General features: G+C 44.2%; 1 protein-coding gene across 7 annotated transcripts in view; it reads right to left on the bottom strand.

The window, feature by feature from the left end:
- FUBP3 (far upstream element binding protein 3) overlaps positions 1-24720 on the bottom strand; it is a 53482-nt gene extending 28762 nt beyond the window's left edge. For 2 of the 7 annotated variants that reach the window (XM_077851069.1, XM_077851074.1), the window contains exons 1-3: positions 24540-24720; positions 10799-10904; positions 602-635 (exon numbers count right to left, since the gene is read on the bottom strand). In XM_077851069.1, coding sequence (XP_077707195.1) covers positions 602-635; positions 10799-10904; positions 24540-24623 — 224 coding nt within the window. In that variant the 5' untranslated portion in view covers positions 24624-24720. Of the gene's footprint in view, positions 1-601; positions 636-10798; positions 10905-11824; positions 11975-22888; positions 23075-24539 lie in introns of all 7 variants that reach the window. The other 5 variants (XM_077851076.1, XM_077851075.1, XM_077851073.1 and 2 more) reach the window with 5 other exon arrangements.
- Between the last annotated feature and the right edge of the window lie 557 nt (positions 24721-25277).

Raw genomic sequence — 25277 nt, 5'->3', positions numbered from 1 at the left:
CACAAACATCCTATCTTATAGATTGGTCTTCTTAAAGCCCAGAAGTCTCTGTATCTCTCTAAATCCTCAATATTTAAGGGAAAGCTACAACGGTAAACTGAGGCAGGGAAGCAACTGGGCACTTATCCAAGGTTCTCTGGCAAGTCCCTCCTCAAGTGCATGGGGTGGCCTTCTCAAGCCCACAACTCCTTGAGGATCACAAGCTTTATCTTGTGAAAGCCCAACGACCTACACTTCTTGGGGATGCCTTTGCTCAAATGAAGATGTTAAGGGTTCATAAAACACTGGGAAAGCCATCAACTCAGAATGGAAAATTTCTCTCTTTAAATTAGATGTATGTGGGCAGAAAAATAGAAGTTCCACATTCTAGAGGTCTAACTTTATATACAATAATGGCTGATTTTTAATACCTCCTGTTCGTTTATCCTTTGAACTTATGCTGTCTTGAAAAGGACTATAAAAAAAACTTGAGTCTTAAAGAAATTTTGCCCCTGGTTTTTCACACTCTCAACCTCTGACTTTCTAACACTCTAGTACAGATGGTGGATCAATAAACAATTAGAAATGATCAATAAATAATAAAACATAACCCACTGCTTACCTTTGATGTACCAAGGCCCCTAACTGGTTACCTACTGTGGCAAAGAGAAAGAGAAAAGAAAAATCAAAGCATTAGCACGGATAAACTAACTCCATCCTTACATGAGTTCTTACCATTTCAGGCTGGGGCGGGGGTGGGGGGGGAGACGGGGGAGAGAAAGGCAGAAAGAAAGCAAACAGTAATTTAGGCTCAGTGGCTGCAATGAATGCGTTACATGATATGAAACAGGAGGGGATGTCTTGATCAACACAGTCTCTAACCCAGTGTCCAGCTGAACGCAGGATAAGAAATTGATCTGCGTGTCCACATGCTGAGAGGCCTGGGAGAAAATCCCCGCCTGCCTAAATCCCTCTCCCTTCCCACCTCCCTCCTGCTCTGGATCCAGACTCAATGTAAAGATAGTGAGGGTTCCCTCTTTCTCTTTCTCAAACAAATGAGAAGGTTTAACCTCCTAGCCTGGGAGCATTGTTAAGGATTGCTCCATGGCAGCTGTGGTCACTAAGAACATGCACATATGGTTCCTGCCGACCACGGGGCATCTACCTGCCCCCCCCCCCTCAATTCTCCCTGCCCTCCCAAGAACATAAACATCTCAAGGAGAGGATCTGGCATCTTCCTTCCTTGGGCCTCTTTGTTGACCCACCACAGCAGTCTGTACGCAGTGGATGCTAAGAATGAGCAAGTGCCTTTCAAGCCCATTTCACAGAGGCAACAGTGCCAAACAGCCTCTTATTATGAAAACCAACTCTGTAATCACATTCCCACAAAACCACTTTAGCTACGCTTTTTGTTCCAGTTTCTCCTCTTTCAGCTATTGATGAGCGTCTCCCTCATCAGCCATCAGCAAAAAGAATTCTGTGGTGTTTCTCTTTTGGAAAATGCAGCCCAGGAAACACAGTCAGCGGACAATGAAAAAGTATAAATCCTAAACATATTCCAAAGAACCAAATGGATCTTGCAATGTGCTATCAAGAGCATTCACAAACGTGTCTCTGGGGCAAGTCGTAAGGAGGACAGACAGGAGATCAGTGAGGAAGGGTCAAGCACATCAGCTTCAGAACAAAGAGTGGAATGGCCTGACATCTGAAATCTATGACTCTCAACTGCTCTTCTTTCTGCCTGAACTTAACCCTGTCCTTCTGACTGGACAGGAACGGGTCCTAAGATGACAAAGGAAAAGAAACCAGATCATGATATTTTAAAAGAGTGTGAAGAAACAATGTGAGCAAAAAAGTAAACGAGGCTGTGGAGTCAGTACCATATTTCTTCTGGATCAATAGCAAGATAATGGTTTGCAGCCAAAATATTGACATTATATACCATTAATCTGCTTATCTCAGGGATAAGAGAATTGTCTTTTATTGAATCTTCAGCTTTTCTTCTTGCATTTCAAGTATGAATGTGACAGATGCTCTCACTTGGGGTAGGGGTGCTCATGATTCCCATCCCACGTAAAGACCGTTCAATTCCAGCCTTGGACAAGGAGTCCTCGGCACACACATAGCCCCTGGATGTTGCCCGAGAGGACTGTCTGCCCTCTAAGGCAGTGGGTATGAAAAAAGGCTGAAGAAAGATGTCCATAGAAGAGTACCCTTGAGTTTGGTCAGCTGTTCCTACTCAAGGGTCTAGCTCAGCCTTCCTGCTCACTGTCAGCATTCCTCTCAGGGATGGAGAATACACCGAACACAGACTAAAGACTGAAATGCCTCGAAAGGCCAAGAACACAGGTGTCTGGTTCCCAAACAGGGCAACACAGCTGGACCTTGGCTCCTGGCATGCTGTGCTGTTTGGTAAGAGATGTCAAAAGGGCTGATGATCTTCAGCAATCTGGCCAGAAAAGCCATAGAAATAGGGTAAAGAGCAACGCTACCATAAAGAACTTGATGGGATTCAGGAGAACATTCAAAAGGCTCTTGGTCAAAAGGCATTTGCAATTTTGTGCTGGTTACACAAAACAAAGCAATTCCTTTTTGCAGGGAAGGGGCAGGTCACAGGTGCAGCACACAGGGTCCAGCCCACTGCCTCGATAAGGGGACAAGCTCAGGAAGATGGCAAGCAGAAGCACACATACCATCATCCTGCAAAGAGCCACACGACACCAAAGAAGGAAATCAAATTCCCACCCAGACTCAACTTGGAGTTGGTGGACTCTGAGGAAGGGCACGCCTCCTCTTTCCTCCATGGTGATGCTGCAGCTGCAGGCTGAAATGCGTTATTTATTAAAGTTTCAGTCCCTGCAGAAACGGCCCCATTTGATGCCTACGAGTGAAAACCAGTAGTTAGATTGGGGGCACTGGGCATTCACACAGCAGACGGATAACATCCGCCCCATGAACATGGAGCCTCCTGTCTTCACAAGGAAGAGGGGGTCCAACAGGGGAGGCACGTGGGAACCTATCAAGTTCAATTCCATGGTAACTACAGTCATTTTACTGTAAAAAAGGCAAAATGCTGCATACAATCAGTCCTATTTCCCGTTAATGGTGCATGCTGGCCCACAATGCTTCGTCTCCCCTCAGAAGTTCACCCCAGCTCCATTCCAGCACATGTGCACACACACAGACACAAGCACATAGGTGTGGCTCTCGTTTACCTGGTGCACCACATAATGGGAAGCCGTCTGGGCTAGAGGAAAATGAGCTTCCCATAGAAAAGATTCATGCTGTAATATAAGACATTTTTTTCTAAAGAGGAATAGTCTGCCAATTTCAATAATGATCTTCGGGGAAAAAAGATAAGGCACTGGACACATTTTCCCCCACTAGTGAGGAGAAAAATGTTTTCCTTTTTTTCCTGTAAAGAAATGCTACAAAATGTCACTGGGGAACATACCCAACTTTATAATATGCATCAATTTTAATAGTTAACCCCCATTCCCCCCTCAAAAAAGCCTAAGGAACAAAAGCACCCGTCCTTACAGGTGTGCAGACAGCACACGCTGGCATGGTGCACAGGACAAGCAGACCAGGGGCAGGTGAGTGGGTCGGCCAGGAGACAAAACATTAGCACATTTTAGACAACTGACCAAACAAGTTAATAAACCAAACCTTCTCTGCAGATTTCGGAAACAATCCGGCACCCGTCCCTGGCTCCCCACTCCTCTGACTCTGACCAATGCCTTTTCAAGCCCTGGTTATGGTCAGTAATACCTAGAGCCAGCTGCAGGGATTTGTCTTTTTTCAAAGCATTTTTAAAAAAGCTTTCCTTCCAAGGACAGTACAAAGGCTTTCAGTGTTCTAAGGCAGCAGCTCTGCACCCAGGGCCACAAAACACTGACCTGCTGAGTTCAGCCAAAAAGTCCCTAGGCAAGTAATCCTTCACTAATTTTGCAAATAATCATTTTTCAAAAAGTGAGAGTAAATGCAAGCTCTTCTCAATGATGGCACCCTCCTTGCAGGCTCACAGGCTTTGGGGAGCAGTGCTCTTCCAGTTGACTTGCTTGCTTAGCCCACTCAGGGCACAGAGCCCCAAGATAAAGCGGGTGCTTTATCACCAGGCCCGCTCTACAAATCAGGAAGGTGAAGGGCTCAGGAGAGTGCCTGGGTCCCCATGAAGGCACTCAGGCCATGCCTCTCTGGTCTGGGCACTGTGCCAGTCTTGGGGTAACATAGGGTGCAAGGCCATCTTGGTCCTTAAGAAGTACAGGGTCAGGGTGGGGGCAGGAGGAAGCTGTAGAGGGGCAGGAACTTAACATAGTTTCTAGGGCTGTGGGGACTCTGTGAGGACCCCAACCCGGGTCTGAGTGCCTATCCACAGCCTGTCACTGGAGTGCATTAAGAGAAAGAACAAGTCTACGGTACGTGTTTGTAGCACTGGGCGTTATTTTGATTTAAGCCAGAGGTCATAAAATCGATTTTGGGGATCATGACCAGCTTATTAAAAACTGAAATCGAAAACAGAGTGTGTCATATAGAGTAAGGGTATATATTCCATAAAGCTTTTGTTTCAGCTATACATGTGTTTTAATGTGTGTGTACTAACTAGTTCTGATGGAAATCTTGTGAGTAGTGTTTTACAAGTTTGAAAATCATAACTTGTTCTAATCCTTAGGATAACCTCACGAAGCTGGTATTAGCTCTATTTTACAGGGAAGGAAACAGAGACTCAAGGAGGTTAAGCAACTTGACCAAAGTCACACAGCTAACAAATGGCCAAGCTTGGATTTGAAACCTACTCTACCACTTTGCAGCCGTCTTTTTTTTTTTTTTTTTTTTTTTTAGATTTATTTACTTTTAGAGAGAGAGTGCGTGTGTGTTTACATGTGTACACTAGTGGGGAGGGGGTCAGAGGGAGAGAATCTCAAGCAGACTGCACTGAGCACAAAACCCAACATGGAGCTCAATCTTACAACCCTAAGATCACGACCTGAGCTGAAACCAAGAGTTGGACGCTTAACCGACGGAGCCACCCCAGCACCCCAGAGCCCACATTTTTAAGCATGCACTATCATGGCACATGAGACACCAACTCCAGTTCAGGTCTTCCTTCTGCCACTTCCCAGGCATCAGCCTTGGTCAAACCACTTCTCCAGACATTGGTTTCCTTATTCACATGAAAAGGAATTCAGGCTTCTGGGTTCCTTCCAGTAATCTTTTCTTATTCTATACAGGGGCCTCCCTCCCAGCTCCAGCTCTAAACCCTGGCAATCACTAATCTATTCTCCATTCCAAAAATGTGAAATGAATGGGATCACACAAAGATATATAACCTTTGGATATCGGCTTTTTTCACTCAGCTGAATTACCTGCAGATTCATCCAGATTGTTGCATGTAAGGATAGTTTATTCCTTTTGTTGCTGAGGAGTGTTCCACTGTATGGATATACCATTTTGCTAGCCATTCACCTGCTGAAGCACATCTGGGAGGTTTCCAGTTTGGATCTATTATGAATAAAGCTGCTACAAAGATCTGTGAACAGGTTTTTGTTTCTTGAAAATAAACAGGTATTAACTGTGGGCTGAAGGGCGAGTACCTACTTAGTTTTGTCAGTTTTCTAGAGCGGCTGTACCAGATATGTTTTTAAAAGCTCCTTGCGTGGGTCTCACAGCCAGCCTGGGTAGAGAGCCACTCTGGGTCACCCATTTCCTAAAAGGATTTTGAAAAACTAAAAATACCCTTTTAATGTGACATCTCAAAGTTTTCCCTAGATTAACAGGTACAAAGAACACAACAGGTATTGTACAGGAGCTTCAGTTGGATCTCTGTTTTAACACCGATGTTGCAAATTTAGCTCATTCATTTCTGTGGATAATGTCTTCCTACTGTATGTCCTATCTAGTTGGCTAAGCCAATTATTAAACCTGTCAGATCACACTTTGCCAGGGGCAAAAAAAAATCTCATTTCCTTTTTCTAACTCACACATACATGTTAACATGCACCCAACATGACTACACACACACTTCTAAATTCCAATGGAATTGGAATGGATTCCAATGAATGGATAGATGGATAGAGGGGGAGGAGCGGATCATGTGAGTCTCTGTGATGAGTTGCTTCTTGAATAAAAATCAACATCAGATCCTGTCCCCTTCAATATTTCTTACTGAAACTCCCATGCTTTGTTGTCTTGGGATTCCCCACCCAGAATTCTGGACTCCTGCCTCTTGTGGTATCAGAGAATGGTGATGTGCCACCATAACCAAGAGAAAATTTGGCAAGGGACATGTACAGAAGGGAAAAGTGTCTCCAGCGCAGATCCAATTCTCAGAAAGATCCATTTTAGGGACGAGGGGACACACAAATAGAAGAGCTGAAACAGGGCTCTTGGAGCCCCCACCCCCGCCACCTTGGGTTCTTTACTCCTCCTGCTTGAAGGCTACTGCTGGACAATACTCCTGATCACCCTATGTCCCCACCCTGTCCTGTCCCCCAAGGCCTCAGGGACTAAGGTTCTGTCTTTACTTCCTCATCCCTGAAGCCTCCATCATCCTCCTGCTTCAGGGACAGTACCAGAATGTGTAGGATTCAGTCTCTCTTCTCAAAGCAGAGACTCTGGGCCCGGCAGCAGTGGTCCACACACCCCTGCCCACTTGTTCTTGCCCAGCAGCAAGAACCCTGGCCCTCCCCACTACCCAGCACCAGCACCTTTCAGGCCTCTTCTCCCTTGCAAAATGTGGATGTAAAAAAATCTTCCCTCCTCATTCTTGTTTTCTCCTTCTTTGTCCTGGGCCACACGTGCTGGAACAGAACTTGGCTAGGGCCACAGCGATACTCTGTCCCAATCTTCCTGTAAGTGGTTCATATGAGAAGCACACTCAAGAATCCTGCCTTCACCCGCCAAGAATGCCATCAAGATAACATTAGAAAGGGCACTACTATCTATGACAGTAGTACATATGCCCCAAAGACACGGAGGGCCTGAGAGCCAGCTGCACGGCCACGCTCTCGTGCTTCTGTTGTCTCTGACTGCTTTCAAACTCTGATGGCAGAGCTGAGTTAGTGGAACAGAGCCCATATGGGCTAAAGTCTAAAAGAATTTACCATATGGGCCTTTAACCCCCAATTCACGTTAAATCTGCACGGCTAAACCCCTTAGCAGATACTATTCTCTTTGATTTGGATCTTACCCTTCACAAAATTTTCTAAATGCTAATCATAGGCCATGAAGAGAAAGAACTTGAGCATTAAGCATTTATTAATCTACCAAATAAGGGAGGTAGAGAAAGAAAGCGCCTGTCTCCAGGACTGCAGCCTGTAGAATCTCACAAGAGATGCACATGATGTACCCTGGTATCTGCAGAATAAAGCAGGTATGTGCCCTGGGAAGGGGACAGATGAACTGCTCCAGAAGTTCAGAGAAGAACATGATCTGTTTACTCTCTGGTCAGGTGGGTATGTGAAAAGGTGGAGGGAGAAAGAACAGGGGGCAAGAGAAGACACTAGGTGGCAACTGGCAAGGCACTGAAGAAAGTCAAAAGAGGAATATGAGGACAGGTTCTCGGGAGATGTCCCATCAATTCTGAGACCTAAGGACCAAACAAGACTTAGCCAGTAAAGAGCTGGGAGGTGGGATGGGTTTCGGGAAAAGCAAAGAGAAGAAACAGATGACCAGGCTGCTTCAGAGTGCAGAACGAGGGCAGGGGTGGGGGATTGCAGAGTAGGGCAGGTTAGGAAGGGCTGGACACCCCCCCCCACCCCCCACCCCCATTGCTGGAAGCTGCCACAGGTCTTAGAACAGAGGAATGGAACTGGTCAGACTGGCTTCAGTGAAAGGCCTCAGCCATAGCAGGAAGAAAGTAGCAGATGGAAAAGCTGTCTTCCACACTGAGACCAGCAGGAAGATTCCTAAATCAGCAGGGTGCACCTCAGGGGCTGTTATGAAGTGTGCATGCCAAGCCTGAAGATCTAATAGTTCCAATGACCTGACCTGAAGCAGAGGACAGGGAGGGATGGCTCGTCCCAGGTCAGGGCACCAAGGCGGCAAGGGAAGCCGGGCTTGGACTCCTTCTTGCTGGGCTCCAAGCGGGCTCACGAACTGGCAGTGTGACAGTTCAAAACTGCCCTGGTCACAACTGACCCGGTCCCTTCCTACAAGAGCAACAAATCTTTTCCCTTATTTTACTTGTTTTTGTCCTCCTAGTCAGATACTGGTTTGCAAATCTCCATGTCCTGCAGACACCTGGAGGCTTCTGAGGGTTGTTTCTGGTTGAGTTATGAGTTGAGGCACTTTTAAACAGACTAATACCTCCAAAAGTTCTAGAGGACTGAGCTTTAACCCTCAAGAAGTTAAAGAACCTGGTTTCCCAGGGAAGTCAGAAAGTTGCTAACAAAGCGATCCGATGAACTTCTGTCAAAAAACCCAAGCCAAACCAAACAGAAACTGCAAAGCATTTAGAAATCTTTATTGCTCAGAAAAAAGTGCAGGAATTCCTGCCTGTTGTTTGTTTCTGCTTTTCCAAACCCTCATCTCACAGACAGCAGGACTGTGACCCCCAGGAAGCTGTCTGGTAACCATGAACATCACTGCCCTTGACAGGACCTATTTATTCACATGTTTATTTATCCAAGAGAAGAGGACTGGCCCAGTGACCTTATTACCCCTGGCAGAAGACAACCTCCGCCTGCCCCGGACCTGATCCATCACCTAGAGTTCTCTCTGAACTCAACAGCACATCTCTGATGGCACATCTCCCATGGCACAGGCAGAGACCAACTTGGAGAAAAACAACTTGCGTAATTCTGTTGTTGGGAAGGTGATCAACTGAAGAGGATTAGCTACCACACTGTCACATCTAATGTAAAAAGCCTGAGGGAAGCTTCTCGTTCTTTATGCACAGTCTGTTGTGTAAGATAGAGAGCTGGCCCCAAACAGAAAGGTTCTTTCTAAGTTCTTCCCTACTGTAACTAGGCTTCATATTTAGAAGGAAGAAATAGAGAAACCATGTTCATTTTCAGATTCTCAGGACTCAGTCCCTCAAAGGCAGCCATGGAAAAAAATTATAGTTCTCAAGACAGAGGTGAAAATGCACAACAGAATAATGATCAGGAGTTCCAAGTGAGTTTCTGGACTTACTCTTGACTCACTAGCTACATCTGCCTGCTCCTGAGGTCTCTTTATTGATAAACTCAGAGACTTTTATGAATTTCTTTCAAATAGGTGTACAGAGGACTAATGGGAGAAAAATGTCTGTCTGGTGCCAGTGGTTCCATTTGCAAATATCTAGGAGCTTTTTTTTTCCTAGGCGCTCTTTATGCAAAGGCCACAGTGGTTGCCTGTTCTGTGCGCACACAGGTTTTACACTTCCCGCCACGTGGGGGGTGCAAGCAGGGCGGGGAGTTGTGAAAGGTATTGATCATGATTTCTGGAAACAGTGGGCCAGAGGGACTGTCCATTACTGGGGCATGTGCTCAGAGCCAGACAATTTAAGTTTTATTTTTATATCGATGTTCCATAAGAGAAACCAAAGCATGATTGCCCTGAAAAGGTAAAAAGGTCACTCTGCATTACAGTTTTTCATGTCGGCAAAAATGCAGATAATGCAATCAGTCATATTTCCTCTAAGAAATCACTAACGCCAAATATAAAAAGATCACAGGAAAAAAAAAAAGATCACAGGGTACCATTTTGGAGTAGCAGTTTAAAAGGTCACCTTAGCTCCAATAGCCCTACAGTAGATTTTGTGTGTGTGCGTTCATAAACGGTTCCTTTAAGTAGACAAGAACTTTTACATCCAAATGAGCGCAGTCCCCTTAAAGTCTTCATGCTGTGACCCATAAATTATTCCAAAAAGGTTACCATATTTAAAAACAACGGCGATCTCCCCTTTTAGGATCCTCTTAGAAACTTGAGAAACCAGTCATGTCACTTTACATTTTTTTCTACATACATCAAAATATGCACTTTTTTTTTGGAAAAGGAAATTACATCGTATATACTGCGATACACTTTGATTTTTTTCCATTTAATACTATATCGCAGAAATATGTGCATGCACCCATGGTTGGGTCCACATGCAGATGGCCAGAAGCACAGAAGATGCTGGCTCACCCACTGTTATGTATATTCAGGTACAAACTAGTACATTTCAGATTCCCCTTAACAGTCATACTTTACAGACACAAAATGTGATCAGAGATCCAAGTTCTCTGTACAAACACAACTGACAGATATACTCTTTGCCAAGAGTGCTGGTGACAGGCACTTCTAAGTGGGCTAAAATATAGACATAAACCAACAAAGTAAGTAACATACAAATGAATGAAAGACGGCGCTTCTAGAGAGAGCGTGTCCTAAGTGGGAGTGGTGAAAATCTCAGCAGACTGTAGAAAGGTCACCACCCCCATCCCTATAAGGTCAGGATACGGCCACAGCTTCCTCAGGGCCATGAACCACATCTTAGCTTTTCTTTGGAGAAAAGTGGGAACTTCGATTTCCACATGGGTGTTTGAAGAACGGAGGGCTAAAATCAAACAAAATCCTCAAATAAGTCAAATTACTTCCAAGCTGACACGCAAAAGGCCAAGCGAGTCTTTTACCTTAGAGCCCAGCTGAAAACATTCCTGTATTATCAAGGCAAATAAGAACTCAAATGCTGGAGAACTGCGGGAGGAAAATCTTCCCCCATATGTCCCCTCAACTGTTTCTCTTCAGAAAAACACTAGGGAGAGCTGTTAAGGAAATGGCTGACACCAACTCCAACAACTTAACTGGCAGGTTCACTACCATCTGAAAGGCAAAGATATTTATTGCAACTTACCTCCATCATCCAAGGGCCGTTTCTGTACACCATATCCATACACAGAGGGGTCCACTAGAGGTGTGGAATTATTCAAGTGAGGAACTGAATCAATTTTAGCAGCAATCTACAGAGAGAATCAGATTTAAATACTCAGTAACAAATCCTGGCTCCATGTGAGGGAGAAAGATGAGAGAGTCCTTTTAAAAGGCCTTGATCCCATTTCTCCCCCTGACCTAGATTAATGTAAGGCACTGTCACCAAGGGAACATACAATTTTCACTGCTAACTGAATTTGCTTCCGGCCTGAACAAAAATGTCTTTAAAAATAAGATACTTCCAAATATTTGTTTTTTACAAATTAGTATTTTTAAGTCATCATTTAAAATACAGAAAAAAAAAAGCAGGCCAACTAATGACGAACTTTGTTCAAAAGATTTTATCACAGGATCCCCTAAGAAACAAGCTCCCCAACACTCTTTAAAAGGATGTGTTTGCTCAAACATGATGACTTGTTAGGAAGACATCCATCCCGTAACTTCAATGCCTATGAAGTGATGATGTCATCTATGGAGATCTAAAATAGTGAGCTGCTCCTCATTAGAAGCATCCAAACAGTAGGGAGATGACCGTCTGTCCAGACTACTTCAGGATTCCTGCACTGGGGAAAGTGAGATAACCTCTGAGAGCTATTTCAAATTTTAATGTTTATCAGTTAAAAATTATCACATAGCTATTGCAGCATTTTTCTCCAGAAACAAAGGCTATGTGGAAATTATTTATCTACTTTGTTCTCACTGGAGAATTAAATGTGATCTTCATGATAAATCAACTCTTTCATTTAATCAAAAGAATGTTTACAGCCACTGCTCTTGATGTTAGTCCCTAAGTTAAGCTTAATATGTAGGGGTGGGTTAATATATGCAGATAGAAGTGCTGTCCCACAGAGCTGAGTCTTCAGTGGTAGTTCTGCTGAGCTTGTCCAAATGTGCCTAGAAGTCTGAGACCTTCTGAGACCAACATAAATGGTCTTAAACAACAACTAACCAAAGACAATCATGACATTGAAACCCCAAAGCAGGACTTAAAACGTCAGGGATCCGTGGTGAGGTCTCTCCCTCCGGCTTATTAGTTCTGTGGTGTTGGGCAAGCCCTCTCTCCCCTCTGCATGAGATCTTCTGGGTTCTCCATCACCTGCTGCAGAGTTTGGGGAAAGTGAACAACATAACTCTCAACACAAAGGAGCTTTGTATACTAGAAAGCACCTCACAAAATAAAACAAGGCAACTCATCCAACCAGTGTTAAGTGCCTACTACATGCTGGGCTCTGTTGTAGGCACTGGGGTTCCTGTGGTGAACAAGCATAACCAGGACCCAGGGCACCTGAGTGGCTCGGTTGGTTAAGTGTCTGACTCTTGATTTCAGCTCAGGTCATGATCTCAGGGTTATGAGATCTGAGCCCTGTATCAGGCTCTGTGCTGGGTGTGGAGCTTAAGATTCTCTCTCTCCCCCTGCCAGTCCCCTACTCCTTCTCTCTCTCTAAAACAAAAAAAACAAACAAAAACCCCCAAACCACAGTAATAACCAGGCCCTACTCTCTGAGTCAGCAATCAGTAGGGAGTAGCAGGTACACAGCTAGCCAATAACAGACAATTTCAGGTGGTGAAAAGCATTATGTTAATAAAAGAAGATAATGACATCAAGCCCTTCGGAGAGCTACTTGAAACAGAGTGATAAAAAAAAAAAAAGAAGAAAAGAAAAAGAAAAAAAAAGAAACAGGGTGATCAGGGAAGGTCACTGGGATCACATTAGGTCATATGATCTAAGACCTAACAGATGAGGAGCTAGCTATACAAAAATCTGAGGAAGAGCATTCCAGGCAAAGGGAACAGCCTAACAAAGGCCCTGAGGCAGAAGCCAGCCTGGTAGGTATGAGCCCAGAGGAGAGAAGTCAATGGCACTCAGGGAACTAGATGTGTTCCAGGACATAGGTGCCCTAGGACTCTAGGTCACGGTAAGGACTTGGATTTTATAGGAAGCAACTTAAAGGCATACTAGGGGAAGTAACATGTTGGCTTATGTTTTCAAAATATCCTCTTGACGAGGAAAATAGATTCTAAAGAGACAAGAGTAGGAAGACCACTTAGGAGATATTCTAGGTCAGGGGTCAGCAAATTATGGCTGGTGAACCTCTTGCTTTTATAAATAGTTTCATTAGAGTACAGCTACACATATTTTTTGGTTGAGAAACTGTCAAACCATATGGTGTACAATGCCTATACATGTCATTTATTACAGAGGCCTTTAAAGTCTGCCCATCCCTGTCCAGGCTAGCGAAGATGGTACCCTGGATAGTTGCTTAAAAATATTAGTAGTAAAAAATTAAAATACTAAGATTGCTGGTAGAAACCCAACCTTTTATATCCAAGAGGCCACTTGCTCTAAAACAAAATACTGTATGAGTCTGCCTAACACCATTCTGCTGCTGATTTGTAATCTTACTTTCCATATTTGTTTTGGATGTTTGTGGCGGTTGGCCACTTACTTAAGACACAAAAGTTACCTTTAAGGACCTAGCTGGAAAAGTACGTAGATTAAAAGGTAAGAACACTGCCGTGGCTTGCGTCCCACGGGGACTCTTTCATCTGCCACAATAAACTGAGTGGTAAATAACTGATGTGGGGGTTTTCAGAATAACTGGCTCAGTTACTTCTAAACATGGCCCCAAATGTTCCCAGCAGATGGTGAAGATGACCCCAAAGTACAAAGAAAGGAGTATAAGGGCTTGTGACTATCAGTGGACTTCCCCAACAGCATGCACATCAAGTCACTCAGAAACACTGAACCCCAAAACATCAACTCAACAACATTAGGAGTTGCCTGCTTCTTTCCGATCTCTCTTCGCTTCCAGCTTTTTCCTTGCTTCCAAAGTAATCAGAATGTTATTCCTAAGTCTTTGGCCTTCTTTAGAGTTTACACAGTATGTTCTGCATGTTGCTAAAATGTCATTTTTTTCCCAAAGCTGATACACTAAAAATGTTACAATAGTTTCCTGTTCCTGAATTTGATTAAAGGCTGAGGCTTTCAAGATTTGTTCTTAAGTCATATTTACTTCAGTTATCTGTAATTTGGGAAATTTCCATGAAGAGAAAAGCAGTACACACTAGTTGATTAAGAGGTGTAGCTCTGAAGTTGTCAGACTACATTTGAACCCTGGCTAAACAAATGTTAAATAGTTTAACAATATACAATTATATTGTAATTAACATGGATAGTACATTGTACATATAACGATATTCTGTAAAGAAACAATGTATTCTTTCATTATACAAATGCAACCTTATCTATTTTTCAGATAGGCTCCACACTGTGGAGCCCAATGCGGGGGCTTGACAAACTCACAATCTTGAGATCCAGATCTGAGCTGAGATCAAGAGTCAGATCCTTAGCTGACTGAGTCACCTAGGTTCCCCCAGCCTTGTTTTAAGAAATGATTGTAGAAGTCTACAAAAATAATGAGTTAAAATTTAGTGATTGTTTACTGTGCGAAGAGCATTTTATTTATTTAACAGTTAAAAGACTTTTTAGGGCAGCCCGGGTGGCTCAGCGGTTTAGCACTGCCTTCAGCCCAGGGCCTGATCCTGGAGACCCAGGATTGAGTCCCACATCAGGCTCCCTGCATGGAGCCTGCTGCTCCCTCTGCCTGTGTCTCTGCCTCTGTGTGTGTGTGTCTCGTGAATAAATAAAATCTAAAAAAAAAAAAAAGACTTTTTATTTATTTTTATTTTTTATTTATGAGAGACAGAGAGGCAAAGATAGGTAGAGGAACAAGCAGGCTCCCTGTAGGGAGCCTGATGTGGGACTTGACCCTAGGACTCTGGGATCATACCCTGAACTAAGGGCAGGTGCTTAACCACTGAGCCACCCAGGCACCCCCAGTTACTTTTTTTAAAAAAGATATTTGAGAGAGAGCACACATGGGCGTGCACACAAGTAGGGGGAGCAGCAGAGGGAGAGGGAGCAGACTCCCCACTGAGCAGGGAACAGGATGTTGGGCTCAGGGACCTATCCCAGGACCCTGGGATCATGACCTGAGCCAAAAGCAGCCGCTTAACTGAGTCACTCAGGCACCCCTCAAAGAGCATTTTAAATATGCTATCTTATCTATTCCTTACAATGATCCTCTAGGAGGTTGGTATTATTTCCATTTTCAGACAAGGAAAAGCAGGGTTCAGAGCAGCTGAGTGCCCTGTACATAGTTACACATCTCCTAAGTGGCCGGAGCCCTATTTAAGCCCAGCCTGCCCAGTTCTAGCCTATGCTATTATCCACAGCACTAGGCATCTCCCTTCTTCCACTTAATACTCTATTTAAACATATCTCATTTCTCCAGGACTTAAAACCTAATGATTTCCAGGGCATAGAGCTCAAGCAATTCCTCATATCGTAACTGATCACTCTGAGGGTAGATGCACAAGGGAAGTGAGGTACATTCTCAGCTATTAATGGTGTAGGCCAGAAAACAATGCGTTGTCACTGAAGCCAGGATAGTCCAACAAAACCAAGGCCATTTGGATCCTTACCTTGAGGGGACTTTGCTACTGATTCTTTTACTACTCAATTCCCTTTCCCCCCCCCCTTTTTTTGGGTGGGTGGGGGAAGCCAGGAGGAAAATCAGTTATCTTACTACCTGTGCTATTTTAGGCACCATAATTGATGAACTATAAATCAGCATTGCAGACATTTGACCTCGACTCTGAATAGTTGGTGGAAACAAGGGGGAAGTGATCACTGAACCAGGATTCAGTCAAGGGTCCTGGTTTTCCAGCCAGCTCTTCCGGTCTATGACCTTGGGCAAGACCTTCAATGGCCTTGCTCCTTGGGGTACTCACCTATAAAACGCAGGGACAGACTAAACCAGTGTTTTCCAAGGAAAAATATGCAGGCATTTTTGGGAGGTGCATGGATAAATCTTTTTATGGTTATGTATATATTACATGTTTTTTACATTTATTTAAACTTTTATGTACATGTATATAATGTTTTTTAGTTACCTTCTACGCATCGCAGTTTTTCACTTACAATAGTGATTTAGTTTCCTTTTATTTATTTTTATTTTTTAAAAAAGATTTTATTTATTCATGGAGACAGAGAGAGAGGGAGGCAGAGACACAGAGGGAAAAGCAGGCTCCATGCAGGGAGCCCGACATGGGACTCGATCCCGGTATCCAGGATCACACCCTGGGCTGAAGGCGGAGCTAAACCGCTAAGCCACTGGGGCTGCCCAATTTAGTTTCCTTTTTAAAAATGTTTCAAATAAATCTAAATTTTAAAAAGATTTAGTAAGTAAATAAATGCTGAGGATTCAATGATATGGTAAAAATCATAAAAGCGGTACACAAATCATTAAACATAGTAATTATTTCCAGTGCACATTTTTGCAACTAAAATTCTGATAAGTTGCATAATCGAAACAGTTCACCTTGTAAATCCGAAGAGGAAGCTCTAAGTATCTTCATGACTCTACATTTATTAAAACATTATACTGAATAGAAACAGGTAAAGCCATCTGAATGCCAAGTCATCCACATACCATGTCCATACTATTAAACATAGCTACTATTGATTCTCATGGATCCAAGAAGCAGAAGTGAAGGCTCACACCACCTAGGGAGCAGGAACCTAACTTGCTTCACAGTCACCTGAGTGACCCTGCCTAGGCCCTGGAGAACACACGGGCTGGATGGAAAGTCTCTGCTGCCCACAGCAGGAAGATACAGTAATGTCACTCGAGCAGTTGAGCCCAGGGGCTGAGATGAAGTCCCAGACGGCAGTTCCTGGAGTCATGGTACACAGGAAGGAGCAAGTTCTGCTTCCCTTTATCTAAGAGGTCACAATGAGGACAGCAGTGTATCAGACTTACTACACACTTGCTAAATGCCTGATGGCGTCCTCTGTTCATCTCCACAGCGACCTTATAAAGTATCTACTCTTCTCAGTGGGGGACTGGGAGCCCATCTGCCTGGAATTGTATCCATGGGGATAAATAAGACAACAATGTAAAGCACCCAGAATAATACTGGGCACATGGTAAGAAATAAGAACTGTTGGCTATTTCAATCTTTTATTGGATAATAATAATAATAATAATAATAATAATAATAATACAGAAGAGTACACAGATCATAAGTTTACAGCTCACTGAATGTCCCCACACTAAAATACTTGTATAACCAGCATCAAGATCAGGACACAGAACATTAGTGGGGCCCCAAAGTCTGCTTTGTAACCCCTTTAATCACTACCTACCCCACCTCCCAAGGGGAACCTAACTTCTAATATTAGCTATTAAAAAAAATCATTACAACCACCAATGACCTCCATTTTCCAGATGAAGAAACTAAGGCTTAAAGAAGTTAGAGAACTTGCCCAATTGCTAAGCTAGTTAAGTGGCAGAAGCAGAACATGAACTCACATGGGCTGAATCCAAAGTCTTTTTTTTTTTTTTAATAAGATTTTTATTTTATTTGAGAGAGAGAGAGAGAGATAGTGAGAGAGAACATGAGCAGGGGTAGGGGTATAGGGAGAGGGAGAAGCAGACTCCCCGCTGAACAGGGAGCCCAATGTGGGGCTTGATCCCAAGCCACTGAGGTCATGGTCTTAGCCGAAGGCAGATGCTTAACTGACAGGGCCACCCTAGGCACCTTGAATCCAAAGTCTTAATAAGCACTTCACTGTACAGTAGCTGCCCCCCACCCCCATCTATGGGGGATACATCCCAAGACTCTGGACACCTGAAACCACGGATGGTACCCTATGTGTATCATGTTTTTTCCTATATATACGTGCCTATGATAAAGTCTAACTTACAAATTAGGTACAGTAAGAGATTAAGAATTAAAAAAACAATATAACAATACACCATAAAAAATGTTACGTGAATGTGGTGTCTCTATCAAGATGTACTGCACTTGCTCTTCTTGTAATGATGTGAGATGAGTGACAGAGAGGCTGTGAAGTACTGTTAGGCTACTATTGACCTTCTGACTATGTCAGGAGGAGATCGACTGCGATTGACCATGGGTAACTGAAAACCTGGAAAGCAAAACCACAGATTGGGGGGGGGGGGGGAACTACTGTACTACCCCCTGGGGATTTTGTGACCATCAAATGAGAGAACATATATGGACTCTTTGCTTGGCATCCAGTGCAACAGGGGCTCAATGAATGCCAGCTATTGTTGTCATTAGAGATGGGGCCCCAGCTGATCCTGCCCTATTTACTGGCATTAACCAAAACAAGGAATTCTACATGCCAATCAAATAAAGCACAGTTCTTCACAGTAGCTTTTCAGGACAGCTTCATGCCACCCACATTTGGGGAGAGTTAAATATTCCCTTCTCCGTGTTGGCAAAGCACTTTATAAACTACCACTAAATTAGAAATAAAGAGTTGGTGGTCAACTTGCATGTTACTGACAAGGGGTTATTGGGATTATTATTATTTTTTTTTTTGGGGGGGGGATTAGTTTCTGATGGGACTAGCACGTCACTAAAACAGGCCTTTTGATATATTAAATTTTTTTAAAAAGCAAAACAGAAGTTTAGATTTTAATCCTGTTATAGGGTTTTTCTGAGTCTTCGTTTTTACAGAATCACCGTTTGCTTTGGCTGTCTCCTTCATATCTCTGCTCTATGAGGACATGCATGGGGACAGCCCTGGAGTCAGAACACTTGTCATTTTGTATCCTGGTGTCTATTCTGAGTGTGAGATGCTCCTTTCCATTGTTAAGATTCTCGAGGTGTTACTTTTTCTTTTATAATAAAAAGCAAACCCCATCTTCATCCCTAAAAAAAAAAATAAAATAATAAACTACCACTAAATAATGTATCCCACCGAAAAAGTCATTGGTTATACTGTCTCCCCACTATAGGGAGGTCTCCAAATGGCTGACCTGTCTCAATCCTCAGTACCATGAAGACAAAGGTTTTATAACTGGGAACTCCAGGGCTTAGCTTTAGAGATTTCATGAACCTCTTGAAATTTACAAAACTATTTAAATATTCCTGAGGTGAGAGTCAAAGTTTTAAGAGTTTAAAAAAGGTCCATGTTCCCGGAAGTTAAAATGCAACTTCCCTAATGCAAAGCAAAGTGGTACTCCTTAAAGGTCTACTAAATTTAAAGTGGATCTAGAGAAGCCCATCTGAAGGAAAAATACTAAGATGACCAGCTGAAGCTCTAAGATGAAATGCTGCTCCAGCTGGGACCTCCACCAGGGGCCCCAAAGATGACATGTCCACTTGTTTTCTATCCTACATCCCAGCTAATTCCACCAGCACAACCTAGATCCTTTGTTCAGATTCTGATGCCTCAGAGATGGAAAGTTATCCAGCTATCTTTGTGAAGGAACCAAGTCCTTAGAATGCAGAAAATGGAGGTCCAAGAACAACTGTATATATTAACTATTTATGTGCCTCTGAGAAAATGGCTTTATTTCCCTTTGGCTCATCATTTTCAAATATAAAATGAGAATTATAACCATTGTCCTATTTCACCTGGATGTTATGAGGATGAATCCCATGATACGATGAAACCAGTTGCAAACCTGTCTTGTCTTCGAGCTTGCCCAGCATCCAGGCAGGAGGCCCTGGAGTCAGCAGATCTTCAAATAACGGCAGGCAATCTGAATCAAATCACTACTTCTATTAACACTATTCGGTCTCGCAAGTGATTTATCAGCTGGTATGAGCATAAAAGTATAGTTTATGCCTCCAAAAGAAGTACTGGCATTCTTTCCCAAGTGTCTTCATAACAAAACTCCAAAACATTTTCGAGAGGAGATTCTTTAACTGAGTAAAAGGATTACACAGAAAAGCTGAGGAGAGGGGAGTTCGAACAGATGCCTGATATAACAGAAAGCAAAAGAACCAATATGATGTGGCCAATTTTTCCCCCAGATCCAGCTAGGTAACAGCTAGGAATGTTTGAGGGCTCAAAGGAACTATTGAGATTATCTAGCTCAGAATTTCCTGAAATGTGATCTGTAGACTGTGACTTGGTTTTATGAAAAGACAGTATGAAGTTACATAACCTCAGGATATTTACAACACACATCCCAAACTCCTGTAGGACTAAATACACACAAGCATGTTAAAGGTTCTGAGAAGTCCTGCATTAAAGAAGCCAATTCTTCTTGACCCTGAAATCCCCAAACATATCTGTCCATGACCCCTTTTCCATGGAAGATCCAGGAAAACCCATAGATCAAAGTGTTGGGAATGGCCCACCCAGCCCAAGGTCAGAGAGCTACTTGTAGGAGATTCAGGTCTCCTAAATCTCACTACACCATTCTTTAAAAAAAAAAAAAAAAAAATTTTTTTTTTAGATTCATTTATTTATGATAGACATAGAGAGAGAGAGAGAGAGGCAGGGACACGGGAGGAGGGAGAAGCAGGCTCCATGCTGGAAGCCCGACGCAGGACTCGATCCCAGGACTCCAGGACTGCGCCCTGGGCCAAAGGCAGGCACCAAACCGCTGAGCCACCCAGGGATCCCTCACTACACCATTCTTACCCATTAGAAATTTCAAATAATTTTTGAATAAAAAAGAAAAAAAAAAAAAAAAAAAAAAGAAATTTCAAATAAAAACCAGAGATGATGGACTAACAATTTGGAAAAGGATGAAGTGGAAAAATAGGCATCCCAATGGCTCCTGCCAAGTACTACCATTCCAGAAGGTGGGAGCAATGTGGCCAGATATTTTCTGGAGAAACTAGGGATCTCAATTTTCATGTGAAATCATTCTAGTTTCTAAGTACTGGCACTGTGTAGGTAAAAAAAAAAAAAAAAAAAAAAAGCATGTCTGCAGGCCCACTGTGAGTCTTCTCTAGCCCACGGGCCACCAATTTGGAACTCTGGCTTAGGCAAATTGGTATCTACAGAATAAACAGGACTTTAGAGGAAACCAAAGTCTGATACTACATATGGGCTATCAGGTATTAAAGAAAGATGAAATCTCCCATGAAAATGAGGAAAACCTGAGAAACATACAGTGGAACATACTGTGCATTTACTGTCTACCTTTCAATACTACATAGGAAGTTCAGCACTCCTATGAAAGTGGTCAGTCACATCACCAAATCCCTTTAATAAGGACTTGCTCTCTACAGGGCACTCTACTGGGTCCTAACAAAGAAAAGCTACAGGAGCAGACCAGAGATCTCCTGCAAATATTGGTTTTCTTTGAGTGTCTGAGAAAGCAAAAATGAATGTACCTTCATAAGTTAGTCCCTCCCAAAATGACTTGAGCTACTCAAACTGGGCGGGCAGGAGATAATCTCCGTGGCATACAGCTGAAACCAATGGAGCTGTCAGCACACTTGCCATGAGTCAGAAGCATCATGTATTAAGGAAGCAAAGGCAGTCTCTCTCAGGGAGTGAACAAGAGCCAATGAACAAAGGCTTTTTCTTTTAATGGTGGATGCACATTCTCATAAAGGCAATTTTTTGTGTGTACACAGCACACATGCCAAATCATCCATTGCTTAGGCTCAGAGTATGAGACGGCAGTACTAGGGGCATTCACGGAGCAGCAAGGAAATTCTGACACACCAGCCAATGAACATTTCTCAAAAAAAAGAGCTGGTAAAGAATAGCTTCTGGGCCTACAGAACTGTCAAAAGGTTATTTCCTATTGATTCTATAGGGGCTTGGTCACAATCATTTGGGTGCTGAGCCACCACGATGCCCAACTCCAACAGCACCGATTACATTCTAACTATTTATGTGAACAGAATCCCCTGGAGTTGTTCAACGCAGAGGCACTGACTAGGTCCAGATCAAAACAGGGGCTTAAAGTCCTGAAAAGTGTTAGCAGTTAGGCAAGAGAACTTCTATTTAGGTGATGACTTGCAGACAGCTGGTCCAACCTGGGGAAAGCTACTAGGCGCACATAACACACCGTGGTGTTACACTGTCAACATGTAAATGCGCACACTACATGACAGATGCTACTGACCCACCGACAGCAGGCTTTCCGGGAACATTTTTGTTTTTAGAAAAAAAAAAAAAAATCAAACCAAACAGAACAGAGTTGTATCTACTTATCCATAATTTCTGTGAAGTCCTCTGGTAACCTAGACAGCGTAAAAGTGTGTGGGTACAGAACAGGGTGACCTCGCCTGTTCTGGCTTTGAGTCCACATCTTACCCTTAATAGGATCCTGCTCTCTCTAAATGAGGAGTTTAGAGCTGACCCACCAATGACTTGGAGAACTGAACATGTTTCAATACCTAGCAGTCTTAGATCCTCATCAATGGGACTGAATCAGACCACACTTCTACATTCGTATACTTCCCTACAGGATGGTTGTATTATTTGCTTGTGCCAAGCACTATTAACTCACTGAACTTCATGCTACTAGGGAAAATTTTAAATTTTACATGACATCTTCATTGACTCCCTTTTGATCTAGGAATACCATGCTCCGAGTGAACTAATAATAACAACTGGCTCTTTTCTTGGAAAGAGTCCAAAAGATATGCAGGAAACTTCAAGATGCCAGACAAGAAGCTTAGTGGATTAGGTACTGGGCTCCACATACCAGACTTAATAGAAACTGCAGGTTCAAATCCCAGCAGGGTCAATTTGGACTCTGTTGTGATTTTCCAGATAAACTGAGCACAAGACAGCTTACTGCTCCCTGACACTCTTGAGGGTTTTCTAGACCACTGCTGGTGCTTGTGAGGTAACGTAAGGGAGGTGGTGGTGGGGAAGCTTTGCAATCACTGAAATATAGAAATACCTTGTCTTTTATTTCCAGTTACTGTAGAGAAAAAAAGCACATTTCTGCAACATGCTGTGTATACAGTGAAGTAGAAACTTTATCATCCAGATGCCCCAATAATAGGAGACCCTTTGAGGTGAGCTCTATTATAAAGCATACAACAGTTTCAATTTCTAATATCCCATTCTTGCCCAATGTGAATCTATAAATAAACCTAAAATTACCCACAAACCTGTTTTTTTTTTTTCTTTAGTTTTTAAAGGCCATCAAATCCTTGGAGATAGTATCGACCTCCAGCTGTTAATATTCAGAAGTAATACACTTACAGCACTGTCTCCATTGGGCTTATTACTGCTCCAGTCAATGGTGCATTTCAGAGCTGGGAACATTTCCAATGAAGTTTTCTTTGCTAGTAGTAAACACCACTGCTTCAACAATCCACATTAGGTCAGCATTTAACAGAGGGTCTCCCTCCCTCTTGAGCAGGTTGTCCAAGAATATGAGTTCAACCACTGGCTCAAGAGAAACAGAAAGTCTTCTCAATAGTTCAAAATTCATTTTATGTTCAACTACAGGCCTTCTGCAAACTGAGGATCTGAGCTCTTTAGGATAGTGACTATAATTCTTCCTGGATAGAGAAGGCCAACAGGTGATTGTCACATATCAGCACAAAGCGAAAGCCATTACATATTAGTAGCCAGTGAGAAACAAGGTTCAGGACCCTGTACTGTAGAGGAGAGTAGTGAAACACGCCGGCAAGCAGAGTGGTAGAAGGGGAGCTGGATGGCATGTTCATCCATTACAGCCACTGGTTAGCTCTGAAGTCTAAGTAAGATGAATACTCACTACTGTACTGGTTGACGCCTAGGCAGTAAGTTACAAGTCATCAGATAAAATTTTAGGTGGAACCACAGGTTTGGAAAGTTCTGGGATCCAATATAATGTCTATAGGAGCATCAGTATTAAAATGAAAAGTCAGTATCTGGGAAACAGGTAGGGTTCCCTCCCCTGGAATACTGGAAAGAGATGTAAAGACCATATCTTCAAGCGACCAAGTGGAGACCTTCTTCTAATACAATGAGTCCTGTGGCTTTCTGTTAGGAATCAAGCAGTAATTAGTTATGGCCCAACTTTTAAAGTGTCAGTTAGTACGCCTACAATTAAATAGGGAGAGATGATGAATATAAGATACTCAGCAGAAAAGGTTTTAAGTGTCAGAGCTAACTCGTAAGTTTTATACACAATACAAGGACATGTTCTGCTCTAAGCACCATGCCAGAAGCCAGAGTATTTCTGGCAGGTCCAGGGAAGCCTGCAACCCCCGAAAAACCCAACTTATTTAACTCTGGCAAAATGCACGACACTGTCAGATGGTAAAGTTTCACCGTGAGGATGAGTCCATATCACCTTCTCCCCGAGGGAGGAAACTATTGCCTGTAAGGGATTTCTACATCTTGTGGACCACCCATACCTATTTAACATCTTCCTCTTCCCCTTCTCCAAAAGTAACTTCAAAACTAAAATACCCTCGAATTCCTTTCACTCCACCCTCCAAATACAGGAAGTCCAAAGACGATGTTTTCCAAGTTTTAATAGCTACAGGGCCTGGGACGGCCACTTTCTGTCTATAGTCGGGTCATCCCCGTGCGCTCCCCAGTGCCCACCCCTCGTGAAGCTCGGAAGCCCACGCTGGTTGCCCTGCAGGTCCAGCCCCGGCGCCGGGCCGAGCGACCCGGGCAAACCCTTCCCCAGCGGCTGCACCTAGGAGAGCCGCTCGACAGGCTGGGCCTGGGCCTCGCGGTGGCGCCTCATCCCTCCGCTCCTCCCGGCTCCAGGAGCCCCAAGAAAAGGCCAAGCCCGGCTGAGGCGTCAGCCCAGGCTGCCTCCCGCCCCCAGGCCCGACCCCCTCCTTCCCATCGGGCCCGGCCCAGCCCCGCCTCGGGGTCCCGTGCTCCCGCCAGCCGGCCGCGCCCGTACCTGCCGGACCCGGTGCAGGGCGTCCACGAAGCCCTCGGCTTTCATCCCCACCGGAGCGCTCTGCCCCTGCACCAGCTCCGCCATTACCGCCCCCGCCGCCGCCGCCGCCGCCGCCGCTCGGCTCCCCAGTCCGGCCTCCAGCTCCGCTTGGGGACCCGTAGCCGGAAAGGGAAAGTCGCCCCACTTCCGGCGGAAGGGAAGCCGGGACGCTCGACGCTAGAGGAGCCGTGTCTGTGGGGCGGGGTCAGGGCACGTGATCGCGGTCACGCCGGAAGTGGGGGCGGGGCCGCGGGGCGTGGGCGTGTCTAGCGCGGGAGGCGCTGTCCCGCCTCCAGGAACAGGTAGGTGTTCCCTGACCACGTCTGGGTCAGGCCCGTCGATGGTGTCGTGACAGGCGCTGGAGACTCGGATGTGGCCCGAGGTGTCCAGCCGTCGGCTGTTGGGACACCCAGGGAGGAGTGACGTGGTTTTCCCAAGACGGCACCCAAGCAGTCCTGGTTCACCAGAAACCAGACCCCGGCAGCCCCTCCCAGGAATGGCCGTTGGTTTGGAATATTGGGATTGAGCTCTTTGAAATGGCACCGTGAGGGCCGAAGGAGGCCGGAGGGCAAGGGGTAGCACCACAAAATGTCAGTTTCCCCAACTTTGCAGAGAGTGCTGGGCCAGAGCCCCTCAGATTGCACAGAGGATGAGGACGGATGAAGTCATACCCGGGGCTGCCTGGAGACACAGCTCTGG

The sequence above is a fragment of the Canis aureus genome, chromosome 16, assembly GCF_053574225.1.
Source record: "Canis aureus isolate CA01 chromosome 16, VMU_Caureus_v.1.0, whole genome shotgun sequence".
NCBI classification, from domain to species: domain Eukaryota; kingdom Metazoa; phylum Chordata; class Mammalia; order Carnivora; family Canidae; genus Canis; species Canis aureus.
Note: the sequence above shows the minus strand (reverse complement) of the source record. Positions and strands in the feature narration are given on the sequence as shown.